This window comes from Cyberlindnera jadinii (genome assembly GCF_001661405.1).
Source record: "Cyberlindnera jadinii NRRL Y-1542 unplaced genomic scaffold CYBJAscaffold_16, whole genome shotgun sequence".
Classification (NCBI taxonomy): Eukaryota; Fungi; Ascomycota; class Saccharomycetes; order Phaffomycetales; family Wickerhamomycetaceae; genus Williopsis; species Williopsis jadinii.
In genome coordinates, this window is record NW_017963667.1 from 113,941 (window position 1) to 135,111 (window position 21,171).

Consider the following 21,171-nt stretch of genomic DNA (forward strand, 5'->3'; position numbering starts at 1 on the left):
ATAATGCCTGCTTTGTTTCAGGTCCAAGGTTTCGAAGTTCTGTGATGCCTTAGTGGAAGCCTACACTGGCCAGATATTTCCCGATTGGGCAAATGGTAAATAGGCGTTGCCTCGGAGATAAGCGTACTAAAATCATACAAAGGGAACTTGAAAAGGGAACCTTAAAGGGGACTTGCGTTTCCAGGGCGACGAGATACACACCCGGACACCAGATCGTTATATATATATAGACATGGAGGCCTATGGTTATACTCGTAGAGAGGTTCCAGGTTGGATGGTGAGTCTCGAGGTATCCATAGCTCAAGGCGAGGAAGAAGCCAGCGATTACCGTTCTAAGACTGCTGAAGCGTCTTCACCTCTTCCCAGAACTCCAAGTTCTTACGTGACCAGTCTAATAAGGCACGCGTGTATGCCAATATCATTTCCTCCAGCTCTTTGTCCTTCTCCTCGTGGAACTTTTCAATCTCTGACGTTACAGATAGTGTCACCGATTTGAGGTCTTTATCTGCAGCTGCGTATGTTTGTCTCAACTGGTTGATGAACTCCTTGGTCTTCGTGACGTTGGCCTGTCTCGAGGCCTCGGAATCGGACTCCATGGACTCTTTGATCATGCTGGAGATCTTGGAGATTCCAGGGATCTTGAACATGGACTGCTTCTTTGGCTGCAATGGGGTTGTGTCCCCCATCTCTTGCCGTAGTCTTTCTTCTTCTTGTCGTTGTGCTGCCTTACGGTCAAAGTTGATTTGCCCTGTCTTGGATTGTCCAGCTTGTAATGCTTTATCAATCTTTTGAGACTCTTCCTCAGCCTTTTCTAACAACTTCAAGTAGTTTAAACGATGTTTCAAGGATCGAGCTGTGATGTCCCTTTGAAGAGACTTCTGCTGTCGAAACTTGAGCAATTCCTTGACAACACTGGCAAACTGTACGGACTCACCTAGTGGTTCACAGAATTCAAAGTTCAAAGAGTTCACCAATGTTTCAGTGGAGAGGTACGAGTTATCATGGATTTGTCCCAATTTTTCCATAGTGGGGGCCAATTCAGAGGACTCCTGTAAGCTGAATGCGTTAAACACACCACCAGCTTCTGAAAATTCATCAGCCAAATCACCCAGATGTTTCATAACTCTCTTGTTGACCTTTTCCACACCACCAGAGATGACTGTTTCGTACTCTCTAGCGTTGTTCTCAACAGCATTAAACTTACGATCTTCTTCATTCTCCCGGACAAACACAACAGAGGTTGATGGAACTGGCAGGTAAGAGTGCGCTGCGGATGAGTTGGCAGGGTCCAACGGGTCTGCCTGAAGGATGTTCTTTGGAATATCAGAGAGTGGTGATGAAGTCAGCACCTCGCTCCAATTGGAGTTCGGATCCAGAAAGCTCTGGAAGACAGAGCATTCACGGACCTGCGCGATGTTCAAACATCTCTTGAGAAACACCGAAAGCATACGACGTCTGTGCTCAATTATGGAAGCGTCCTCTTTGGCCTTTGTTGGCGCAGTGGCGTACTTAGCAATGGCATGCTTCTCAGGTATTGGAGGAATCACCAGCGTCGGAAACAGCCTCAACAACGAATTCCTCAACGACTCGAACTCTGAGTACCGTCTTCTGACAATCTGGTCGTTGCAGCTGATTGTATACACTATATATCCTCTGCTTTGCCCCTCTCGACTCTTACCGGCATCGATGATCTCAACCTTGACACCGTCCTTATCACCAAACGAGTGCTGATGTGTCGAGGAATACAACTCAGGGTTGTAAGCCACAGTGCCGGTCACTGCACTCGGCTTATCAACCACGGCAGTAGTCGCCTCGTCAATTATGCCAGCACCAGCGGTGGTAGTAGTAGTAGTAATCGTAGTGGTGTCATCATGGGCCTCGTCTCCCTCCACATTGGAGGTATCGGCCTCACCTCTACTCCCTTCATCCTCATCGTTATTGATCGGCAGATCAGTGAACTCATCCACACAGGGCTCTGCAAACGGACTGTTATCTTCGTCAGCCATTGTTCTTCACTCAATTGATAGCTCAACTCAGCCAAACTTGTCCACTCCTTCAAAGGACAAAGTGAAGAGGTGTTGGTGAGCCTTGCTTAAGCCCACACAGGCTGACCTCCCCCCTGGAGGAGAATCGGTCACGGGGCACACACAGAATGAATTTTTTCAGCTGGGCTCGAGGAGGAGCTCATCTCATCTCATCAACAGAGCCCTAGGTATTAAGTGTAGACGATGTCGAGTATCATCCGCTTCCTCAGCGATGACCAGAGAAAGAGGGTGTGTGAAGAGCTCTTGAGTGACTTGTCGAACCAGCAAAACGTCCAAGGTCTTATCGAGCTTCTCGATACCTTTGACGATGAGGCGCTGGTTGGGAAGATTGGATCCACGGTGGAGGGTTCACTCGTCGAGGACCTGAGCGGGAGCTCTGACGAGCTCATCAGGTTACTGGTGAAGATCCCCAAGTCAATGCTGAACGTGTTGAACCGTTCTGGGAGCCTGATTCTTTCGTACTTGTCTCAGAGAAGGAACATGGTGCTTGCGCCGGATTCCGTGAAGTTGTTTGATGCTGAATTCGAACAGCACAGCGGCTCAGACGTCGAGCCAGATTTCTCTCTAGAGAACACCCTCATGTTCCTGGAGAAGGTGTACTCCCTGGGGTGCACCGTTGGAACGTTACAACTGGATAAACTGGTGATATTTACACTGTGTGTTTTGAACGAGCAAACAACACTTAGGGCAACCAAAGTGCTGAGATGGAGAAACGTTGCGGACGAGGAGCTACAGCGCTTCACATGGGACGTTATCCCCTTGTTGATAAACTCCTCGAAGGACTATCACGTCACGGGCGGCTTTATCCTGTGGCTGAGATTCATGATCAGCACATCAAAGAACAATACACAGTCAAAGGCTTTGAACACAGTCATTCAGACTGATGAGTATTGGCAGTGGATCCAGGAAGGGCTGACAAGCAGCGTCCATGAGCATAGAAAATACTGCTTATCCATTCTAAAGCTGTCCATTCAACTCCTCAGCACGAACGTGGATAACAACTTGATATCGTTTCACATTGACCGGAAAGCTGAGATACAGGAAGATTGGAAGAGGTTCTGCACTCTGTACGAAATCGTCGGTGTTGATACTGCACTGAACCAAGCAATAGCTGCCCAGGCAGATATTGTACAATTGCTCTCTACAAGCTCGAGAATCAAACCGTCTTGGGGCTTAGCCTTGTTATGTACTGGATTCAAAGGTAACATGGAGGCAGTACGTAAGTACTCCCTCGAGTTGATGTACTCTGTTCCTGAAAAGGACCTATCTATCTTTGCTCACGATTTCTTAACCTCAATCTTTTTGAAATACGCACTGGAAGGTTCTCATTTCCAGGTGAAGAAAGTCCAGAGTACGTTCAAATGCGAGTACGGTGAAAGATTGGAACGCTTCATCTCAAATGTCATAAGATCTTTGAAGAAATCATCAGTTGAGCTGGAATCAGTGATTAGAAACATCATGGCTTTACTGGCAAACATCACAACCACATATGCTCCTTCGAGATTCTACTTGGCATCTGGTTTGTTGAAGGGGCTCAAGGGCCTACATGTATTGGACTCATCAATGGCACAGGATTTGCATAAACTGTTTGAATCCACTGCGGAGGATGATGTATGTGAGATTGCCTTACAAACCGTGCACCTTCGTCTGGTGAAGCATCTCATGCCGGATATCCCGTTGCTGTTGGAGACATTAACAAGGTTTGTGCAATACAATGGATATGAGTTATACATGGAGAATATTGAATTCTTCCACGATTACGTTTCCATGTACTGCAGCAACGTTGATGTGGCATTTGCCACAAGGGAAGTTGAATTCCAAGTGATTTATTATTCTCTGTTTAACCAATACTCGTTATCAGATGATTTCCTGAAGGGCCTAGCGAAGAGTGGGATTGAGCTCGATTCAAAGCTGGCAACATCATTCAGCGAGTATTTGAGCTCATTGGTCCAAGGAGAGGCGCTTGATTACTCCAATACTACACATTTAGTGCAATTGGATATGTTTAAGAACAGTTGGGGATCTGTTAAACTGGATGCACTTTACAAATCTGTGTTGAAAGATCTTTCTATTGATAAATTGGTGTTCTTTAGTGCTATATTTGCAAAAGTTTCTGACTGTTCTGACGTCCAGTTTTTCCAATTTGAGCAAATTGAGGAGCTTTATACTGCGTTGACATCTTTGAAGCTAGACTTCAAAGATAAAGATGTGGTGGCATCTGCATTCATCAACATTATCTTAGCATTTTTGAAGATGACCCCAGTATCCTCAAACCAAGTGGCTAGGGTGTTGGAAATACTCACCTTGGAGTTGAAGAACGGTGTGTTTAAGGCATACACATCGACTTGTCTAGTTCTACAGCTTTTGTTTAAAAGTTATGACGATGTTGACCTCATATCATCGATGGACATCTTGGAATCAATTTGGGATCAGATCACTGCAGAGAGATTAATCCTCTCCCAAAGGGAGATGCACTTGACATTCATTGACACCTTATTTGATCAGAAATTGTTGAGGGATTCGATTAACAATGAGTTCAATGCAAAGATGATTCTAAAGATTGGCAATGAGATTATTTCAGTTTCCCAAACGAGAAGATGTCTTCTACCACGTCTTTCTTTGAAGTTATTACAATATCAAAGGGCGTTTCCATCTGATTTTGAGGTTACTGAATGGATTCCTGAGCTGATCATCAACCTTTTAACCTTGATTCAAGACAACACTAACATGTTTCGGATTAAGAATGTGCTTGCTTCTAAATATGACACTGAACTATCTATGGGCACTGGTGATCTGTACTCAAAAGTCTATGGACCTCAAGAGATTTCGACCAAGGTTAATATTGTGAGTATTCTTTGTAAAGTTTCCTCAACATTCTGTGATTCTTATTGGCAAAGACTCCTTGATCGTTTTGTTGTTGCAAAGAAAAGAACCGATGGTACCGAAGAGCTACAAAGAGTCTATGCATTTGCATCGCTATTACTTCTTTCTATGAAAGTTTCGTGTGAATTACTCGATTCCTCGGTGCAGTTGCTCTTGAGCAAATTGGAGAAGGAGTCCAGTCCATGGATCAGAGCATATATGGAGTGGATATGCTCAATCAATATCATAAGGAGTGCGACAAACAGATCCACTTTGTTCAACTTATTCGAAGATCAAGGTAAACCAACCCTTGTTACATCCTCTGAAAGAATTGGATTTCTCGTTTCACAGAAATTGACAGGAGATGAGCGTTTCCAATTCTTTGATGAGTTTACCCAAAAGTTGATTCCTAACTGTGCTTCCAACAAGCCTCTTGTTAGACATTTCTCAAACTCTCTGATCTTGTCGTTATACCCAGAAATTGAATCAAAGGGGTTGAAACTACCCGTTAACGATATCTTGAAGTGTCTGTTTGAAGAGGCTAAGAAATCAGAGATTACCGGTAAGTATAGAACCGGTGATGCCTTATTATGGGACGTCTACGAAGACTTCAACTTGATTTCCATCTTTGGAGGAGTCCTTTGTCGTATCTCACCAAGAGAGTATGACGTTATCACCAAAGATGAATTCGAGTTGTACATCAATGACAAGGAATCGTTAAGTGTGCCTATTGGAGAAGCAAAGCATCCAAGCTGGAGTGCGTCGGAGAATTCTAATAAGGCTACAGCAACCACCACTGAGGCACAAGCATCCCCATTGCAGACAAAGAGCGGAGCATGGGAGTCTGTGCTTGACATTGACGAAAATGCCAGGGTTGTAAAGAGAAGTGACTTGATTGTTGTGAGTTCTCTTGTCGACAAACCACCAAACCTGGGAGGTATCTGCCGTCTCTGTGATGTCCTTGGTGCCGGATGCATGACTGTTGATGACCTGAGGGTCAAGTCACACCCGCAATTCAAGAATGTTGCTGTCACTGCGGACTATTGGATGCCAATGGAAGAGGTGAAGATCGAGGACATTGCCCATTTCATGAGGGAGAAGAAGAAAGAAGGGTACACGCTGATTGGACTCGAGCAGACGGATAAGTCCGTCGTGCTCGGTAGAGACACCACCTTCCCGAAGAAGTCGCTGTTCCTACTCGGTAAGGAGGCCGAAGGCATCCCAGGTGACCTGCTCGCAGAGCTCGACTGGTGTGTCGAGATTAGACAAGTCGGGGTGATCAGATCTATGAATATCCAAACGGCCACCGCGGTCCTCGTCCATGCATATGCGACTTGCTGTATCGAATGATCCATTGTTCCAAGCCTCACGTGAGCTTTTGCTCCATACAGGCGCATTGCTCTCAGCAACCCCAGTTCAAGCAATCCAATGGAAGCAACTGACCAGGAGTCCTCCTCGTACATAGTTTATGGCTCATCGGCCTATAGAATCAACGCTGTGGTTATATGTGGTGTTTGGATGTTTCGTACTTTAGAGTTTCCTGATAAGCTCCCCATCGGACATTACCGAATCCGGTGGGGGCCACAGCGCCAAAGTTGCGATATTAATTGCGCTCTTTATCGCAAGCGCTTGTTGATGTAAACAAAGGGGGTTGGAGCCTGTATATAAGGTCGTGTTTTGAACGTTGATCTTGGCTGCTGAGTGCTGGGCTTGAGTGTTGATCTTTGAGTGCTGATCTTTGAGTGCTGAGCTTGAAGTGTTGATCTTTGATTATAGAGCTTTGACTGAGCTTTGAGTGCTGATCTTTGACTGCTGAGCTTTGACTGCTGAGCTTTGAGTGCTGAGCTTTGAGTGCTGAGCTTTGAGTGCTGAGCTTTGACTATAGAGCCTCCACTATAGAGCCTCCTCCAACAATACTGAACGTTTGTCTCCAGAAACACATCATGCCGTTTGAGAACGCTCCTATTCAACCACGAGTGCTGGCGCTCGTGAGTGCTGTGCTCATCGCCGTGGCTTCAGGAACCCCTTATGTGTTCTCCATCTTTGCACCACAGCTGGTGAAACAGACAGGCCTCAGCGCGGACCAAGCTGCTACGCTGTCCACCGCGTTGAGTTTGGGCGGTGCCCTTGGTGGTCTGCCCGCTGGTATCACCATTGATTCACTGGGCCCACAGTTCGCGTCAGTGCTGGGTGGGCTGTTGACGGCTGTGGCGTTTTATATTTTGCACAAGTGTTATGTCGATGCCAACAACGACGTCTTTCTATTGATGGTTGCGTTGGCCATCTCTGGGTTTGCATCCATTCTGAGTTTCTACTCAACAATCAAATGTACCACTGCAAATTGGCCTCATCACCGTGGAAGTGCCGGCGCACTGCCTGTTGCTGCCTATGCAGTGGCATCGTTGATCTTCTCCTATGTGAATGTGAGATTCTTCAAAGATGACACTGCCGGCTTACTCAGATTCTTTTACATCTTCACACCTTGTGTTTGTATTGGATGTGCGTACTTTTTACAGATTGTTGATAAGAAGAAGCATAAGAAAGCCCCAAAGGATCGTAATACGGCAGTTGGTGAGCAGGATCCTCTGCTACGTTCGGGCTCAACATCTTCTCTGTTTGGCACAGGATCACCTAACGGGAGCCGAAGACAGAGTATTGCTCGTATCTTCAGTTTATGGGGTACTCCAAGATCCTCGAGTACACTTTCCTTGGACCAGATGCAAAGACCCCTAGTGCAATTGCCCAAGCACGTTAGAGCGGATAGTGATGCCATCTACGTTGCCGTTGAAGATACACCAGTTTTCGTCCGTGAAGGCTCTCCAATATGGGATCATCACTTGACAAAGGCCATCTTTTCAAGGGTATTCTTCAAGTTTTATTTAATCTTGGGGTTCATGATGGGCATTGGCCAGATGTACATCTACAGTGTTGGCTATATCATCGTGGTCCTCAAGCAATCTGATCCAAACTCCAAGCTATCAGTCGGTGATGTGCAAGCCGTTCAAGTCTCCACCATCGCATTGGCAAGCTTTCTGGGGAGACTAACATCAGGCCCGATATCGGACGTGGTTAGACGTAAGCTGAATGCCCAGAGAATATGGTGTATTGCTATTTCGGCGTGTGTGATGCTCCTTGGCCAGTATCTCGTCACAAAGATCAACTCGCTAGATGCACTGACACTCCCTTCATTCGTCGTTGGCCTGGCCTTTGGATTCTGCTTTGGAACCTTCCCTGCTATCATCGCCGATTGCTTTGGAACAGATGGCTTCACCACCCTCTGGGGACTCATGACCACAAGCGGATTGCTGGTTGTCATGCAGATGACAAAGCTGTTGGCATACACCTTGAAGAAGAATAGCGATGATGATGGTGTTTGCATCCACGGTGCTGCCTGTTACAGTGAAACGTTTGTCGTAACGCAGTACATGTGTCTGGCAGTCATATTGTTTACGCTATTCACCATTTGGTACAACCACAGAGTGTTTCTAAGGTCGAACAGATGATGTAAACTGCACATATAAACACGCAAATAGAGATATTCATTGTTATTGTATTGCACTTTGTAGACTTCCTAATTGGGACACTTGATTATGTAATCATTCACGCCTAGCGTTTTTTTTTTTTTTTCTACTTTGCCCATCCTCGAGGTTTTTTTTTGCCTTTGTTTACATTTCCAATCAAACATTTAATACTTCTCAAACCGAAGGAAACAAAGCGCTTCGCTCACAAAGATGGAGTTGGATGCTATGGAAGATGTTCGCAACGATCATGACGTTCTCTCTGAGTTTGCCAATGTACTCAAGCTGTACAAGCTGTCGGACAAGAAGGATGAGTTTGACGATTTTGACATTGTGAGACAGTTCAGGTACATTGCTGCCCAGAAGGCCTCATCTTCCATTGAGGATGGCCGTGACGAATCTGAGTGTGAGGACTGGGACCTGGAGGTGAGACTGTGGGACCTCATTGAGAATCTGCTGAAGTACCGGTACTCGGAGAAGCCCGTTGAGATTGAAACACATAAGTATAACTCGGACGTTGTGTACCAGGAGAAGTACTTCAGAAGTAAGCCTGAGTTGTACGAGCTTTGGCTAATAATCCAGTGGGTCCAACGCAACTCCCCAGAAGTTGAGAGACCGCAGCTCACTGGGACCAAGTGGTTCAACTCCCAGATGTCTAATACCCTTGAGAGCTACGATAGTGATGCTCCTATTCGCTCTGATCTGAAACTGGATCCTAGAGATGTTGAACAGGATAACATCTTTTACAAGTACATTTTCCAACTCATTCTAAGCGGACACTATAAGGAAGCGTCTTTGGAATGCGAGGCTACAAATAACTGGACCATGAAGATGATCTTGACCGGTGTGAACAGCTATTTGGATCCAATCATCGACAAGGACATCTCTGATGACACTGAAGAAGCGACACATGGAATCAAGAAAAGGGCACTTTGGAGAAGCACAGTGTATAGGCTTTCAAAGTCTGACAAGATAAGCACATATGAAAGAGCGATTTATGGATTCCTCGCTGGTGATTTGTCTCCGTTAGAGTCGTCCACTAGTTGGGATTCTGACCTCTTGATATATTTCAACCATATCTTAACAAACGAGGTGGAGCTCGCATTGGTAAACGAGGGAAGAATTCCAGAGGAGGACTTACTGGTATCCTTCCCAAAGAGCAGAATGACTGTACAGGATGTGCTGAATATCGTGGCAAGCAAGAGAAAAATCGAAAGTGAACATCCACTTCGTGTGCTCATGGCTTCAATTATCACAAAGAACATACCAGCAATTGTACATTCCTCTCTGAGCTTTGTTGGAAGCTCGATGTTAGGAAAAGAGGATACTGATGAGCTCCTGAACGAGTCATATACCCTAAGAGTCATCGCACATTTGGCAATTTTCCTCTCGATAATTGATCCTAACGCCATTGCAGTGGACGACCATTCAAAGCTTATAACAACTTACATCTTGATCTTGAGACTCTACGAGCAATACAGTTGGATTCCTCTGTATGTATCCTTCTTACCAGAGGTTGAGGCAAGAGACGCCTACTCCTTGTTCCTGATTGATCTGTTCGACACACAAGAGAGAAACAACCAATTAGAACTCAGTAGATTGTACAGATTACCATTGGAGAACATCTTGAAGAGAACGGTTGCAAGGGTATTCTCAATTACTGAAGATCATTACCAAGTTGGTGGAGGTGTTTCCCTACAACCCATTGATGACGTCGATACCAAATTAATGAGAGGTGTTGAATGGTTTGTTGAGGCACGTATGTTTTCAGATGCCATTTCCTCATCACTGACCCTTTACAGAAGATTCTTGTTGAATGGACGTACCAAAGCGGCACAGGAATTTGCATCAAGAAACTCCATCAAACAGCTTTTGAAACAGTACGATGTTGAAAGCCTTGGTTCACTGGTTGAGAAGAAGATCTCCACGCTTGAAAAGGAGGAACTCTTACAGTATGGTTCATTGGTGAGATCGTTCAATGCCCTTGATGAATGGCAGAAGTCATCACAACCTCAAACAGTTTCATCATTTGTCTTTATTGAGCTCATCAACAGAGTCACTACTTCTCTGAAAGACACAATCTCCACTTTATTCTTAGAGTTATCGAAGAGTTCATATGAACTTGCCCTGGTTGAAGAACTTCGTTCTCTATACATTCCTTTTTTGATAATTCAACTGCACAACGTCTACGTTGAGAGCAGATATCAAAGCACTTCATATCTCAATGATGCATTGGAACTTACAAATGTTGTTGCAAGTGAATCTACAAAGTTCTACACGCTTTTCCAGAATTGTGATCGTTTGAGAGAATACCTGGCGTTGGTTGCTAATTGTGCAGCAATCGCAGCAGGTGAAGGTTTATAATTCCATTAATCAACGCCATTGAAAAGTCTAGTTCAAAGTAGCAGCCTTCTCGTAGAGTAATTCAACAACGTCGGACATATGCTTAACCAATTCCAATGATGAATCATAAGTTGGATCTCTTTGAGGTTCATCGTAGATGTGCAACCAGCCATTGCCCTGGTCTAATACACCAAAGAACACTTTATCCAAGATCATTTGACTCAATTTTCCCTCGACTTGTTTCACATCAAGTCCAACAATCATTGCAATGTGCTGAATCTCAACCACGGAGAAGGGTTCAATGACTTTGACCAAGTTCTGCTCCAATAGTGTATCATAAAGTGCGTTGAAATGGGATTTGATGATTGGGTCAGACGAGAGTTCCTTTCCATACAGGTTTAGAGCCTCTTCAAATTCCTTCAAGGATCTATTAGCGTATGCCTGGGAGATCGCCTTCATCGCATCGATTTCCTTGGAGTTGTACTTTGAAGCGTACTTTGAGGACAGGATCTTTTTAACATCATCAATCAAGTTCAACATGATTTTACTCAGGAGCATGTATTTTAGAGCCCTAACTGCATTCTTTTCATCTCCCTGGGTGTTGTAGGCCTCAAAAGTTTCGTAAAAGTACGAGAATGCAGTTTTATAGTCCTTATCTTCAGCGTGAAGGATACCACTCATACTATCCAACTCGGCTTGAGTAGCCGTTGGACAGTAGATTGCATTGGCCGATGTTCTTGCCGAGGTCAATGCAGCCTTGGCCTTTGCCATATTTCTCAAAGAATGGTACACCTTGGCCTCGAGCAACTGTACCTCAACCAGCGACGACTTGTCGTCAAGCTTCTTGAACTCTCTGAGCAAGTTATTTATGATCGCCAATGCGCTCTGATAAGCCTGTTTCTTCTCAAAGTACACCGTTGCCAATCTAATATGCAATGATTGCTTCAAAAACGTTCTCTTCTCCTTTGTAGACCATTCAATTGATTCCTTCAAGGAGTCAATCTGTGCATCTGTGGAATTAGGAATCTTGTCATAGAGGTCAATCAAGTAACGAATCACTTTTGCTGCCTTGGACTTTGCCAATGTCGCAATAACGTTTCTGGCCTCTGGCACGAGTGCACCCAACTTGACAGTGTCGTTCTCCTTCTGTAACAGCGCACCGAGCTCGTAGATCGCCGTCTCCTGGTTGGAGAAATCGTGTGTTGACGGCTTGGAGTTGATGATTTCATGGTACAGTTCTTCAGCCTTCACCAGGTTACCCTGAGATGCGGCCTCTCTGGCATCGTTCAACGTTGGTGTGGTCATTGGTGTGCGAGATATGAGCCGTGTAGACGTCAGGTATGGGTTCTTTGGTGCTGACGATGCTTATGACGATGTTGTTGTTGTTTGTTGTTTGTTGATGTTTTGCCACTGGGGGTGGTGGGAAAAACAAGATCCGGGATGATCATGTGACCAAGCACGTGTGCGCAGACACCGGATCTCACTTGTTTTGATCTTCAAACTTTTTCCAGCCGGTTTCTTCCATTTGTTTACACTCTTTGGTACTTCAATCAACATCAGAATTTGCTGGAAGAAGACGGACTGATCGGGTTATTTGGCCTCTAACGATGTTCACCACACTCAATAAGCGGGACTTTGACACGAAGGCTTCAGATGACTCCGCTCGTGGCGGGTTTAACCTGAAGATCAGGGCGTTGGGGCTCGGTGATAGATCTTCTGATGATCTGAACAACAACTCTCCAAATAGAAGAACTCCCACGCACAAGCAATCAATTGACCTTGGGTTTGACTCCACAAACCTGTCGTTGGCTGCTATAAACGAGAAGACGAATGGGTCGTCTGTTGGAGGGCCGCAGAGGACCCAGCCTGGCTGGTGTAATAACCCCAAGAGAAGAAGCACTCCTGGGAGAGCACTGAAGAGAGAAACAAATAACGATTTGGAGAGCGACTCCATTTTTTTGACAAAGACTAAGTCCACTGAAGCCAACGATGGTGCTACAGGGTTCAAGAACAGCCTGACGTTTGGAACGAGAAGAAATAACACTGAAAACTCATCCCATGTGAATGCTTTCTCTGATGATTTACCACCTTCAAAGACCATTATGGATCTGCAACGTGAGGATTATACTGATTGTTATCTGGCTCCACAGCAACAGCAACACCAGGGGCAACAGCTACAGCAGCAGAACCTGCAGCAGCAACAGCAGGGGCAACAACTACAGGTGGGTAATACCTCTCTGTTGAGTGTGAAAGGTGGTGACGATTCAGGTATCTTTGGTATTAGTTCCAACTCCCCAGCTTTTCAACGTTCAAAGAACGTTCTTCCAGATCATTTGTTTGAAACTGGAGATAAGAAGTCCCCAATTGGGTCTAATGGGATCAGACCACAACAGCAGACGTTAAATGGCGACTCCACAAGATCACACACAGGCCAAACAAATGGTGAATCCGCAGTATTGGTGTTTGGATATTCTGAATCCATTGCAAATGAAGTAATTGCACATTTTGCCAAGTTTGGTAATGTCCTGGAGGATTTTGAAGCCACTAGAACAAGCGTCATTTTCCACAAGAAGCTAAGCGACACTCCAAGAAAGAGTTATCCAATATTCACCGGCAGTGGATGGGTTAAGTTGACCTATGACAACAAGGCATCTGCCATCCGTGCACTCGAAGAGAATGGATCCGTGTTCCATGGCTCTATGATTGGGTGCGTCCCATACTCCAAAGACGCTGTTGAGAACATTGCATCGGTATCGATTAGCAACAGCTCAAACGTGGGGGAGACTGACATATCGTTGCAGACAGGTGCTCATCACGACGAAGAGCCAATGCTGAAGTTTGCCTCTAATTCCCACAAGATCAATCTAAAGACAGATGATAAGATCTTTGTCAAGCCTAAGAGTGCCAAACTGGGCCTCTACAAGTCCAAGGATTTGAAACAGCACCAACTACAACAACAGTCACAACAGGGAAACTCATTGGTTAATAAAGTTAACAATTGGCTATTTGGGTGGGAAGATTTATGATTTCATTGCCTAGTACTATACTTCCTCGATAATGGTGATTGTTGATGATGTAATGCATACGAATTTCTAGTTCTGGCACTAGGTGTATACAATGATCTTCGCAAATCTGTAGGCTTGGTAGCTGATCTCTTCACGGGTGTAAACTCACCATCGCTGAATAGCTCAACGCTCTCGTTACCCTTGAGATCATGTGTCTTGAACACCTTTTCCGTTCTTCCAGGTGTATAGTATTGGACTGATCCAATCTCATCGTCGTAAGGACCTCTTGTAGCATCAACTGCCACTTCTCTTCTGGCCACTGACAGCTTTGGTCTCACGAATTTGCGTTCGTATTCATCAAATGTCTCTTGGAACAGGACTTGTTTATCCTCCATCAGCACCAGATAGCCTCTGATAATCACCAGATATAGCACAACAGAGGTTTGCAAGAGGAAGAACAAGTTGGAGAAAGAGGATTGGGACATGTAGAGGAACACAACGTTGAAAGGAGGGAACGATACAAACAAGTACGTTGAAAACTTCGAAGGGTTCCACATGTTGATCTCCCAGTAGCTATCAACGTCATCATCTGGGGCAGATGAGGAAAAAAGCTTTGCGAATATTGATCTCGAGGAAGACCTCGTAACCTTCCGTGTAGATGCTGAGTGATGGATGGAGTCCTTGTTATAAACAGCGTACTTCTTTGTCTTTAGCATGAAGAGTAAAGTGTTGATGACGTTGACCAATATCACCACCACTTGGACAAAGGATACGAGCCTTTCAATAGGAGATTTTTCAACACCAAAGTACCTGGAATCTCTTAAGGGAGTGTCTCCATAGTCAAAGTACTTGGACTTCGTCTCCTTGACGGTGTTGTGGTCTTGCCAGAGCCTTACGAAGAAGTATACAACAGTCAGTATGGCCCCAAGGGGAAGAGCAACAGTCTCAGAGTACGAGTCCCAATCGATCAATGCTCTCTGCTCGTTCAATTCGAGCAGCAAGTCGAATGGATAGCTCTTGATTCGTGACCATAGGCTCTGTTTTCTGATGAGTTTTGCCATTCAATTAGTATCTTTTGTGGAGCTTCGTTATGTCTTTAAGAGAGAGACGAGCATCGCGATGCTCTCTAACAGTTTTTTTTTCACCATCTTCCCCGCTACTACTTTGCTATAACTACGGTGATTGACTTGGAATTTAACGAGTGGTTTCATACCAATTCCAACTTGTGGTTACTTCCAATTTGCCCTTGAAGCTCATCGTAACCAGCTTCAAACCTCTCAATCAGCAGAATAACAGGCGATCTGCTATCAATTTTGAGGTTTCTCAACCAGATGCCAAAGAGGTGGTCGTCAAAGTCGTTGTTAATTTGAATGGGCGATGAATCGTTCTTGTAGAATAGACTGGCCCGTATCTTCGGTCTGTAGTTTGACATAGACGACTGTGGTGTCCATAGGTGCACGTTAATGACGGTCTCTCTCGAGACTTTCATCAGCAGTTTGAACCTGTTCTTCCCTTTCCATTGGAATTTGAACGGCTTGACATAGAGTCCCAGCCTTGTAGAGATAGGCTGGATCTGTAAGCTGCACGAGGAGTTGACGATGAGCTTGAAGTTTTTCATTATATCCTGCTCATATGTAGACACCACCAGTTTATACCTCTGTTGCGACGTTAACGTCAAATTGCATGTCATTGAGCCTGGTGAATATTTCTCCATTATAAGTGACTGGGATTTGAAAGGAGAGCTCGTGTCGTCAAAGAACAATTGCATATTGACGAGAACAGAGTCCAGTTCGCAGTGAAGCGACATGGTCACCTGGACATCTTCCTCACATTCTGGAACAACTACTTCGTACTGTGGATTTCTGACGTACGTTTGAAACGACCAGTTACCACCACAGGTTTCTAAATCCCAATGTCCTTCGAGTGTTTTTGTATATGGGAACTTGGGAGCAGCCTTTGTCAACGCAACTGTTTCAGTGGAGTAGGAATGCAGAGTGAATGTGTCTGGGGAACTTGTAGCTTCATGGAATACCACGACTGTAACACTCTCCAGAGGTTCCAGAGTGAACTCGGAGGTGTGGAAGTTTGTATTGTTTGCAAACGTCTGAACTTTTGGTATTCCCTTACGGAAAAGTCTTTCTCCACTTGTCTTGAATATACCAACGTTTATAGAGGCATCATTATTACTTGTTTTCAAATGCCTTTCCAATAGCAGTTTAACATTACATGTTCTGGAGATTGAGCTGTTTGATACTTTGAACTGTGGGAACTTAAACCAAATGTTGCCATCATATGAAGATATTAGATTAATGCTCTTATGAATCAGTCCCTGCGGGTTCCAGTTCAAGTATAACGTTTCGAAATGATCAAAGATCTCTTTGAATCTTATGACAGTTTCACTTCGTCTCCAGGGGTTCTTTATAACGATATTTCTGGACTCGCCGTCCATTTCCGCAATAGAATAGTCATGGTTCGACTTATACTCTCCGCTGTAGGAGTCGCTTGCAGTACCCAGAGCCAACACAACTCTGTTGTTGATGAACGGTTCGTAGAGTTGGTCCCAAATTGGTTCTAAATCAGTCACTTGATAGGATACGATGAACTGCGGGATCCAGCCTGACAGCATGTATGTATCAATGCTCGAGTTTGAACCTTTGAAGTCATATCCATAGCCATGGACTTTTAGATATGCTTTCTCCAATAAAGCTGGCCAATATAACTTATTGTTCGTACTTGACCGCACAAACATCGAATGTGTATCGTTTTCGACAAGTGGTAAGGTATTCCCAATCTCAACAAGTCTCCTGCATCCGTTGAAGTAAAGCGTGACACCGAACCTCTCAGATGACGCGTGTGGTGTTATCGCTGACATCAACTGCTGGGAGTTATTCCTTAACAGTGATATAAGAGCAGTGACGAAGGAGCAGTCCTCCAGTAGGTCTTGATATATTTGAGACACGCCAAATGTTGACCAGTCCTGTTCCATAATCTTGTGGAATGAGGCATTGACCGTCTCAGGAAGAGTGGATTCGTCTGGTAACGGTTCCTCAACGTCAACAACAATGTTGTCATACAACACAGGTGGCCATATATAGCTCGAGTTGATTCTTGATGATAGCCACTGGACGGAGGTATCAAGAGAAAAGGGCTTGTCCTGTTTAATCAGCGAGTACAATTCCATAGCATCACGGCATATGCGTTGTACTTGTCCCAACTCCTTCCCTTGTTCGCCATACTCCTTGAGGACCTGGTTCAACATCGTGAGACATTGGACTATGTCTGTCTTTGCGCTTTGTTTGGCGCCTTGAGCCCACTCAAAGTGAATTTGTTCAAAGAGACGTACAGCTTTGGCTAAAGAGACCATCGTGTATATCCCGTCAATGTCAAGAGAGAGCCAACGCCTGGTGGTTCACCTTCCAGTCAGCGTTGAAGAGTTGTGTCCTCTGTTGATCTCCTCGTAGCACTCAACGCTGAGCACGCTAGCGGCGGTACGGGACACAAAGCAGGTATATGGGTACTTAGTAAGACGTTGATACACATCTCTCTATACTGATTACGGTATTTGTCTGTCTGATATCAAACAGTGGTATCCACGCCCTGGAGGTCATGGTCATGTTGATGGCGGATGATAATGGATAACAACCACAGTACAATGCGATGGATTGGAAACCAACCTCGCGATGCCCCAGAGCTCATCGGTGCTAAACCATATGACGTCACAGAGGGCTGAACAGGACGAACCAGGGTGCCGGGTGATTGAGCTGGTGGGAGCTGCTTGCGCAATGGTTATATAAAGCGGTGTAGGAATGCCTGTGAACGTACATAGAAGGAGAACCAAGTGCTATTCGATTCTGAATGCCGTGTTCAAACCGTCACCCAGTAGGTCCTCCGAAGCAGTTAGGCCCACTGTGTGGTGTCCAGATGTAAACTGACACAATGTGCACACTTGAGAAGAGTCCACTTTTCGTATTTCCACAGCTGCTGTTTGGAGCAGTTGGGGGCGCTCACTTCAGAGCCTTTAGGCACCTGTTGGTACCACCGGTAATGGGAAGACAACAAAACACACACCCACCTACACACAGTGAGAGAATACCTCAATCCGTATCGAGCAACAGCTGCCCTACGCAACTATACGCAAAATGGAATACATCCGTACACCTCAAAAAAAACAGCAGGTGTGTCTCCTACCAAGTATGCCCCCTCGGTTTTTCCCTTCTTTTTCCAACTTTTCGTTCTTGACTTTCTCAGCTGCTTTTTTTTCTGACTGTACCGGTGACCCTAAAATCGCAATTCCTATAGTCAGTTTGCCGTCATTTCCCCTTTAGGCAAGGACGAGTTTTGAGTTATTTGTTCCTCCACTGATTGAATTGTGTCCACTTGCTTCTTTTCTTGTGCGTGTCGGCCGGTTTTTTCTGTTTCTTTGCTCTGCTTTTCGTTTTCGTTATCTTCACTGCGAAACTGCTGGTGTTTTCGTCTGTGCCTGCCTTCTCCGTGGTGTTTGGTTTCGCATACTAATTTTAGTCCTGTTGGAAAACCATCGCCGGCAGCAAAGGACTGTTTGAAAGGGTTCCAACATTTGCTCGTGAACACATTTCACAAACAAACAGCCACTAGTTGTGCTACGTCTGTGTGAAAGACAGGTGTATTGCGCTTCACATCTCACTACATCTCGGATACAAAAGACAAACGTTCGTGCTTGACTGCTACAGAAACAACAACAAGACACAATGGGAGTGTGTGGTTCCAAGGACGTTGAGCCAAACTCAGCTAACAATAGGACAAAGGTCACCACCGGTGCTGGCCGTAGAGGGTCTAACCAGAAGAACACTCCAGTGAATAGAGCTGGAACCACAGTGAATGGCGTTGGTGGTGATGGCGCACCGAGTGAAAAAAATAGTGTTGCTGAGGGAACAGGTGGACCCACCATTGGTGTTGATAGCACTGGCGAGGACGGGTCATTGCCAGCTTTCAACGGGGCATTATCCATGAGAAAGCAATCTACTGTTCCCTCAATATCATCGCAGGCGACGTCTATGAAGAACGGCCAGCTGACGAATGCCAAAGATTCACACGAGTATACAAAAGTTTTATTGCTGGGCACTGGAGAAAGTGGTAAGTCGACGATTCTTCAACAGTTGAGGATATTACACTCCAATGGGTTCACAGAACAGGAGTTGATCGACTTCAAACCCTTCATCTTTAGTAATATCGTTTCATCTGCAAAGGATTTGGTTGCAGCTTATTCAACGTTTAACGTTAAACTTGATGAAGACGACGAATGGTTAAGCGAGCAGGACCTCGAGGACATTTCGCAGTCAAGTGCTCCAATGGATCCAAATGCGTCTTTTGATCCTAAACTAGCCAAGCAGATTATCAAGCTGTGGAAATCTCAATCCACCCTGAAACTGCTGAGAGAACATAGACAGGACTTCTACATGATGGATTCTGCCTCTTATTTTTTTGGAGAATTGGAGAGAATATCACAACCTGGTTTTATACCGAATGACACGGATGTTATAAGAACCAGAAAGAAAACATCTGGTATATTTGATCTCAAATTCGAGCTAGACGGGTTAAAACTACATATATTTGACGTTGGTGGACAAAGATCAGAGAGAAAGAAATGGATATACTGTTTTGATAACGTTGCTGCAATCATCTTCTGTGTTGCCTTGTCCGAATACGATCAAGTGTTATTAGAGGATAAGAACAAGAACCGTCTGGAGGAGTCCTTGACGCTATTTGATTCCGTGGTCAATTCACGTTGGTTCTCAAGGTGCTCCATCATTCTGTTCTTGAACAAGATTGATATCTTTGTGGACAAGCTACCGTATTCACCATTGGAGAAGCATTTCCCTGATTACAAAGGAGGTGATGATCCAAACAACGCTGCAAAGTATATCCTTTGGAGATTCACCAAAGTGAATCGGTCCGGGTTACCAATCTACCCATATATTACACAGGCCACTGATCGGAACAGCATGAAACTTGTGTTTGTCGTTGTTAGGGAGAGCATCTTTTCAAACATCTTACAAGATACCGGGTTACTCTCATAAAATAAAACAAACTGAATAATCGAACAATCAAGACAACATTGCGAAAGGCGTTGGTTATAGCACTGTAAGTGAAATCTAACGATAGACTGTATCCGTGTCAAATTCGATCCAATCTTGATCAACGTCATCACATTTGTGTATGGTGATGAAATAAGTCCTATGTTCATAAGCATGTAACCATTCCTTGAACTTATCTGGTAATGATATCTGGGCAAGCTCATCGTACTCTTCATACTGTGTTGACAAATAGTCCACCCCTGTTAACATGACAGAGTCCTTTGTGTGCGGCAAGTGTTTCTTCGCTATGAAGAACTCTACGCCTGCTTGGGCCAAGTTTGGAGGCAAGCTGGGCACGTAATCCTCGTCATGAACCACCGTAATGAGTCCAGTTTGGAAGTCACCGCCTTGCTTCAAATGCAGTGTTAAGTTCTCTGAATGGAACAACTCATTCACCCAAGCGCCCATCTCCTTGTTGAACATCCTTGGTGGCGCATACCCAATGACCAAAGGTTGAAACCCTCTGGCCCTAAATTCGATCCCTGTCAACGTTGCCAACGCCGCCCCTAACGAGAACCCAACGATCGATAGCTTATAGGCTGGATACTGGGTATACAACTGGAGGACATCACTGACCAAGTCTTCACTTATACGGCCTAGATCCTTGTAGAACCCAGAGTGCACCTTACAGCCTTTACACTCCGGAACGCTTCTATCCCAGCTCTGCGATATTGGCTCGTAGTCCACTACCCTGATCATGAAATCGCTTAACCAGTCAGATACCGTCGTGGACGCTCTAAACGCCACGACGATCTCCTCGTTGCGCTCGTCAAGCACGACGATGGCGCTGCCAGTCTCCCCCTCCGGAGCCTCTCTAATCTTGGTGATCACCGCCCCCAGCGTCCTCTCGTGCTGACAGAACTTCACATTGCACCCACCTTGCGCAAACGGCACGCCCACGCTGAGCCTTCCAGGCTTGGACACACAGTCCGCTAGCTTCGCGTAGTAGCTATAGTACACCAAATCGCTATACACCCTATCGCTGAAATGCAGCTGGCTTAGCGCAAGGCCCATCATCAAGATCGGCACCACGAGCCTCTTCACCGCGTCAAACTTCATCACCGCACCACTACAAATCGCAGCTTTAGCACGCTACAAACCAGTACTACCGGCTACAAACAGCTCAAAAACCAAACATACGCTCAAATTCCCCATCATCACCACCGGAAAGGCCTTCCGCTACGACCCAAACACAGCGTTTTGTGTCAAAGTAAACAAAGCAAACAACAATGAAATGTCAACAATGGCCCAAAGAGGGAATATTCGCGGGACCAGGCTAATGTTT

The 21,171-nt window shown here is 45.2% G+C and overlaps 9 protein-coding genes across 9 annotated transcripts; 5 read left to right on the forward strand and 4 right to left on the reverse strand.

Moving 5' to 3' along the window:
* Positions 1-104: 104 nt before the first annotated feature.
* ATG20 (Atg20p) lies at positions 105-2,046 on the reverse strand. Its single transcript, XM_020215733.1, has one exon. It carries the CDS (start codon positions 2,004-2,006, stop codon positions 333-335), a length of 1,674 nt encoding a protein of 557 aa, XP_020068541.1. The 5' UTR covers positions 2,007-2,046; the 3' UTR covers positions 105-332.
* Positions 2,047-2,570: 524 nt separating this feature from the next.
* TRM3 (tRNA (guanosine(18)-2'-O)-methyltransferase) lies at positions 2,571-6,239 on the forward strand (the record flags this gene model as incomplete). The annotated part of the gene is made up of 1 exon (XM_020212143.1): positions 2,571-6,239. A coding segment is annotated over one exon (3,669 nt), but the record flags the coding sequence as incomplete, so codon positions are not given.
* A 668-nt stretch (positions 6,240-6,907) lies between these two features.
* Positions 6,908-8,383, forward strand: CYBJADRAFT_112159 (MFS general substrate transporter; the record flags this gene model as incomplete). Its single annotated transcript, XM_020212115.1, has 1 exon — positions 6,908-8,383. A coding segment is annotated over one exon (1,476 nt), but the record flags the coding sequence as incomplete, so codon positions are not given.
* A 218-nt stretch (positions 8,384-8,601) lies between these two features.
* NUP84 (Nup84p) lies at positions 8,602-10,862 on the forward strand. The gene has a single exon (XM_020215734.1). It carries the CDS (start codon positions 8,639-8,641, stop codon positions 10,787-10,789), a length of 2,151 nt encoding a protein of 716 aa, XP_020068544.1. The 5' UTR covers positions 8,602-8,638; the 3' UTR covers positions 10,790-10,862.
* RPN6 (proteasome regulatory particle lid subunit RPN6) lies at positions 10,817-12,073 on the reverse strand (the record flags this gene model as incomplete). Its single annotated transcript, XM_020212987.1, has 1 exon — positions 10,817-12,073. One exon carries the CDS (start codon positions 12,071-12,073, stop codon positions 10,817-10,819), a length of 1,257 nt encoding a protein of 418 aa, XP_020068545.1.
* Positions 12,074-12,353: 280 nt separating this feature from the next.
* On the forward strand, positions 12,354-14,198 carry ASM4 (FG-nucleoporin ASM4). Its single transcript, XM_020217226.1, has one exon. The coding sequence runs from the start codon at positions 12,376-12,378 to the stop codon at positions 13,792-13,794; it is 1,419 nt and encodes a 472-aa protein (XP_020068546.1). The 5' UTR covers positions 12,354-12,375; the 3' UTR covers positions 13,795-14,198.
* On the reverse strand, positions 13,873-17,137 carry CYBJADRAFT_164306 (uncharacterized protein; the record flags this gene model as incomplete). Its single annotated transcript, XM_020213845.1, has 3 exons — positions 13,873-13,922; positions 13,943-14,810; positions 14,987-17,137. The coding sequence occupies 3 exons, from the start codon at positions 17,135-17,137 to the stop codon at positions 13,873-13,875; spliced, it is 3,069 nt and encodes a 1,022-aa protein (XP_020068547.1).
* A 1,669-nt stretch (positions 17,138-18,806) lies between these two features.
* On the forward strand, positions 18,807-19,829 carry GPA2 (guanine nucleotide-binding protein subunit alpha; the record flags this gene model as incomplete). Its single annotated transcript, XM_020212996.1, has 1 exon — positions 18,807-19,829. The coding sequence occupies one exon, from the start codon at positions 18,807-18,809 to the stop codon at positions 19,827-19,829; it is 1,023 nt and encodes a 340-aa protein (XP_020068548.1).
* A 129-nt stretch (positions 19,830-19,958) lies between these two features.
* LIH1 (putative lipase) lies at positions 19,959-20,885 on the reverse strand (the record flags this gene model as incomplete). Its single annotated transcript, XM_020212145.1, has 1 exon — positions 19,959-20,885. A coding segment is annotated over one exon (927 nt), but the record flags the coding sequence as incomplete, so codon positions are not given.
* Between the last annotated feature and the right edge of the window lie 286 nt (positions 20,886-21,171).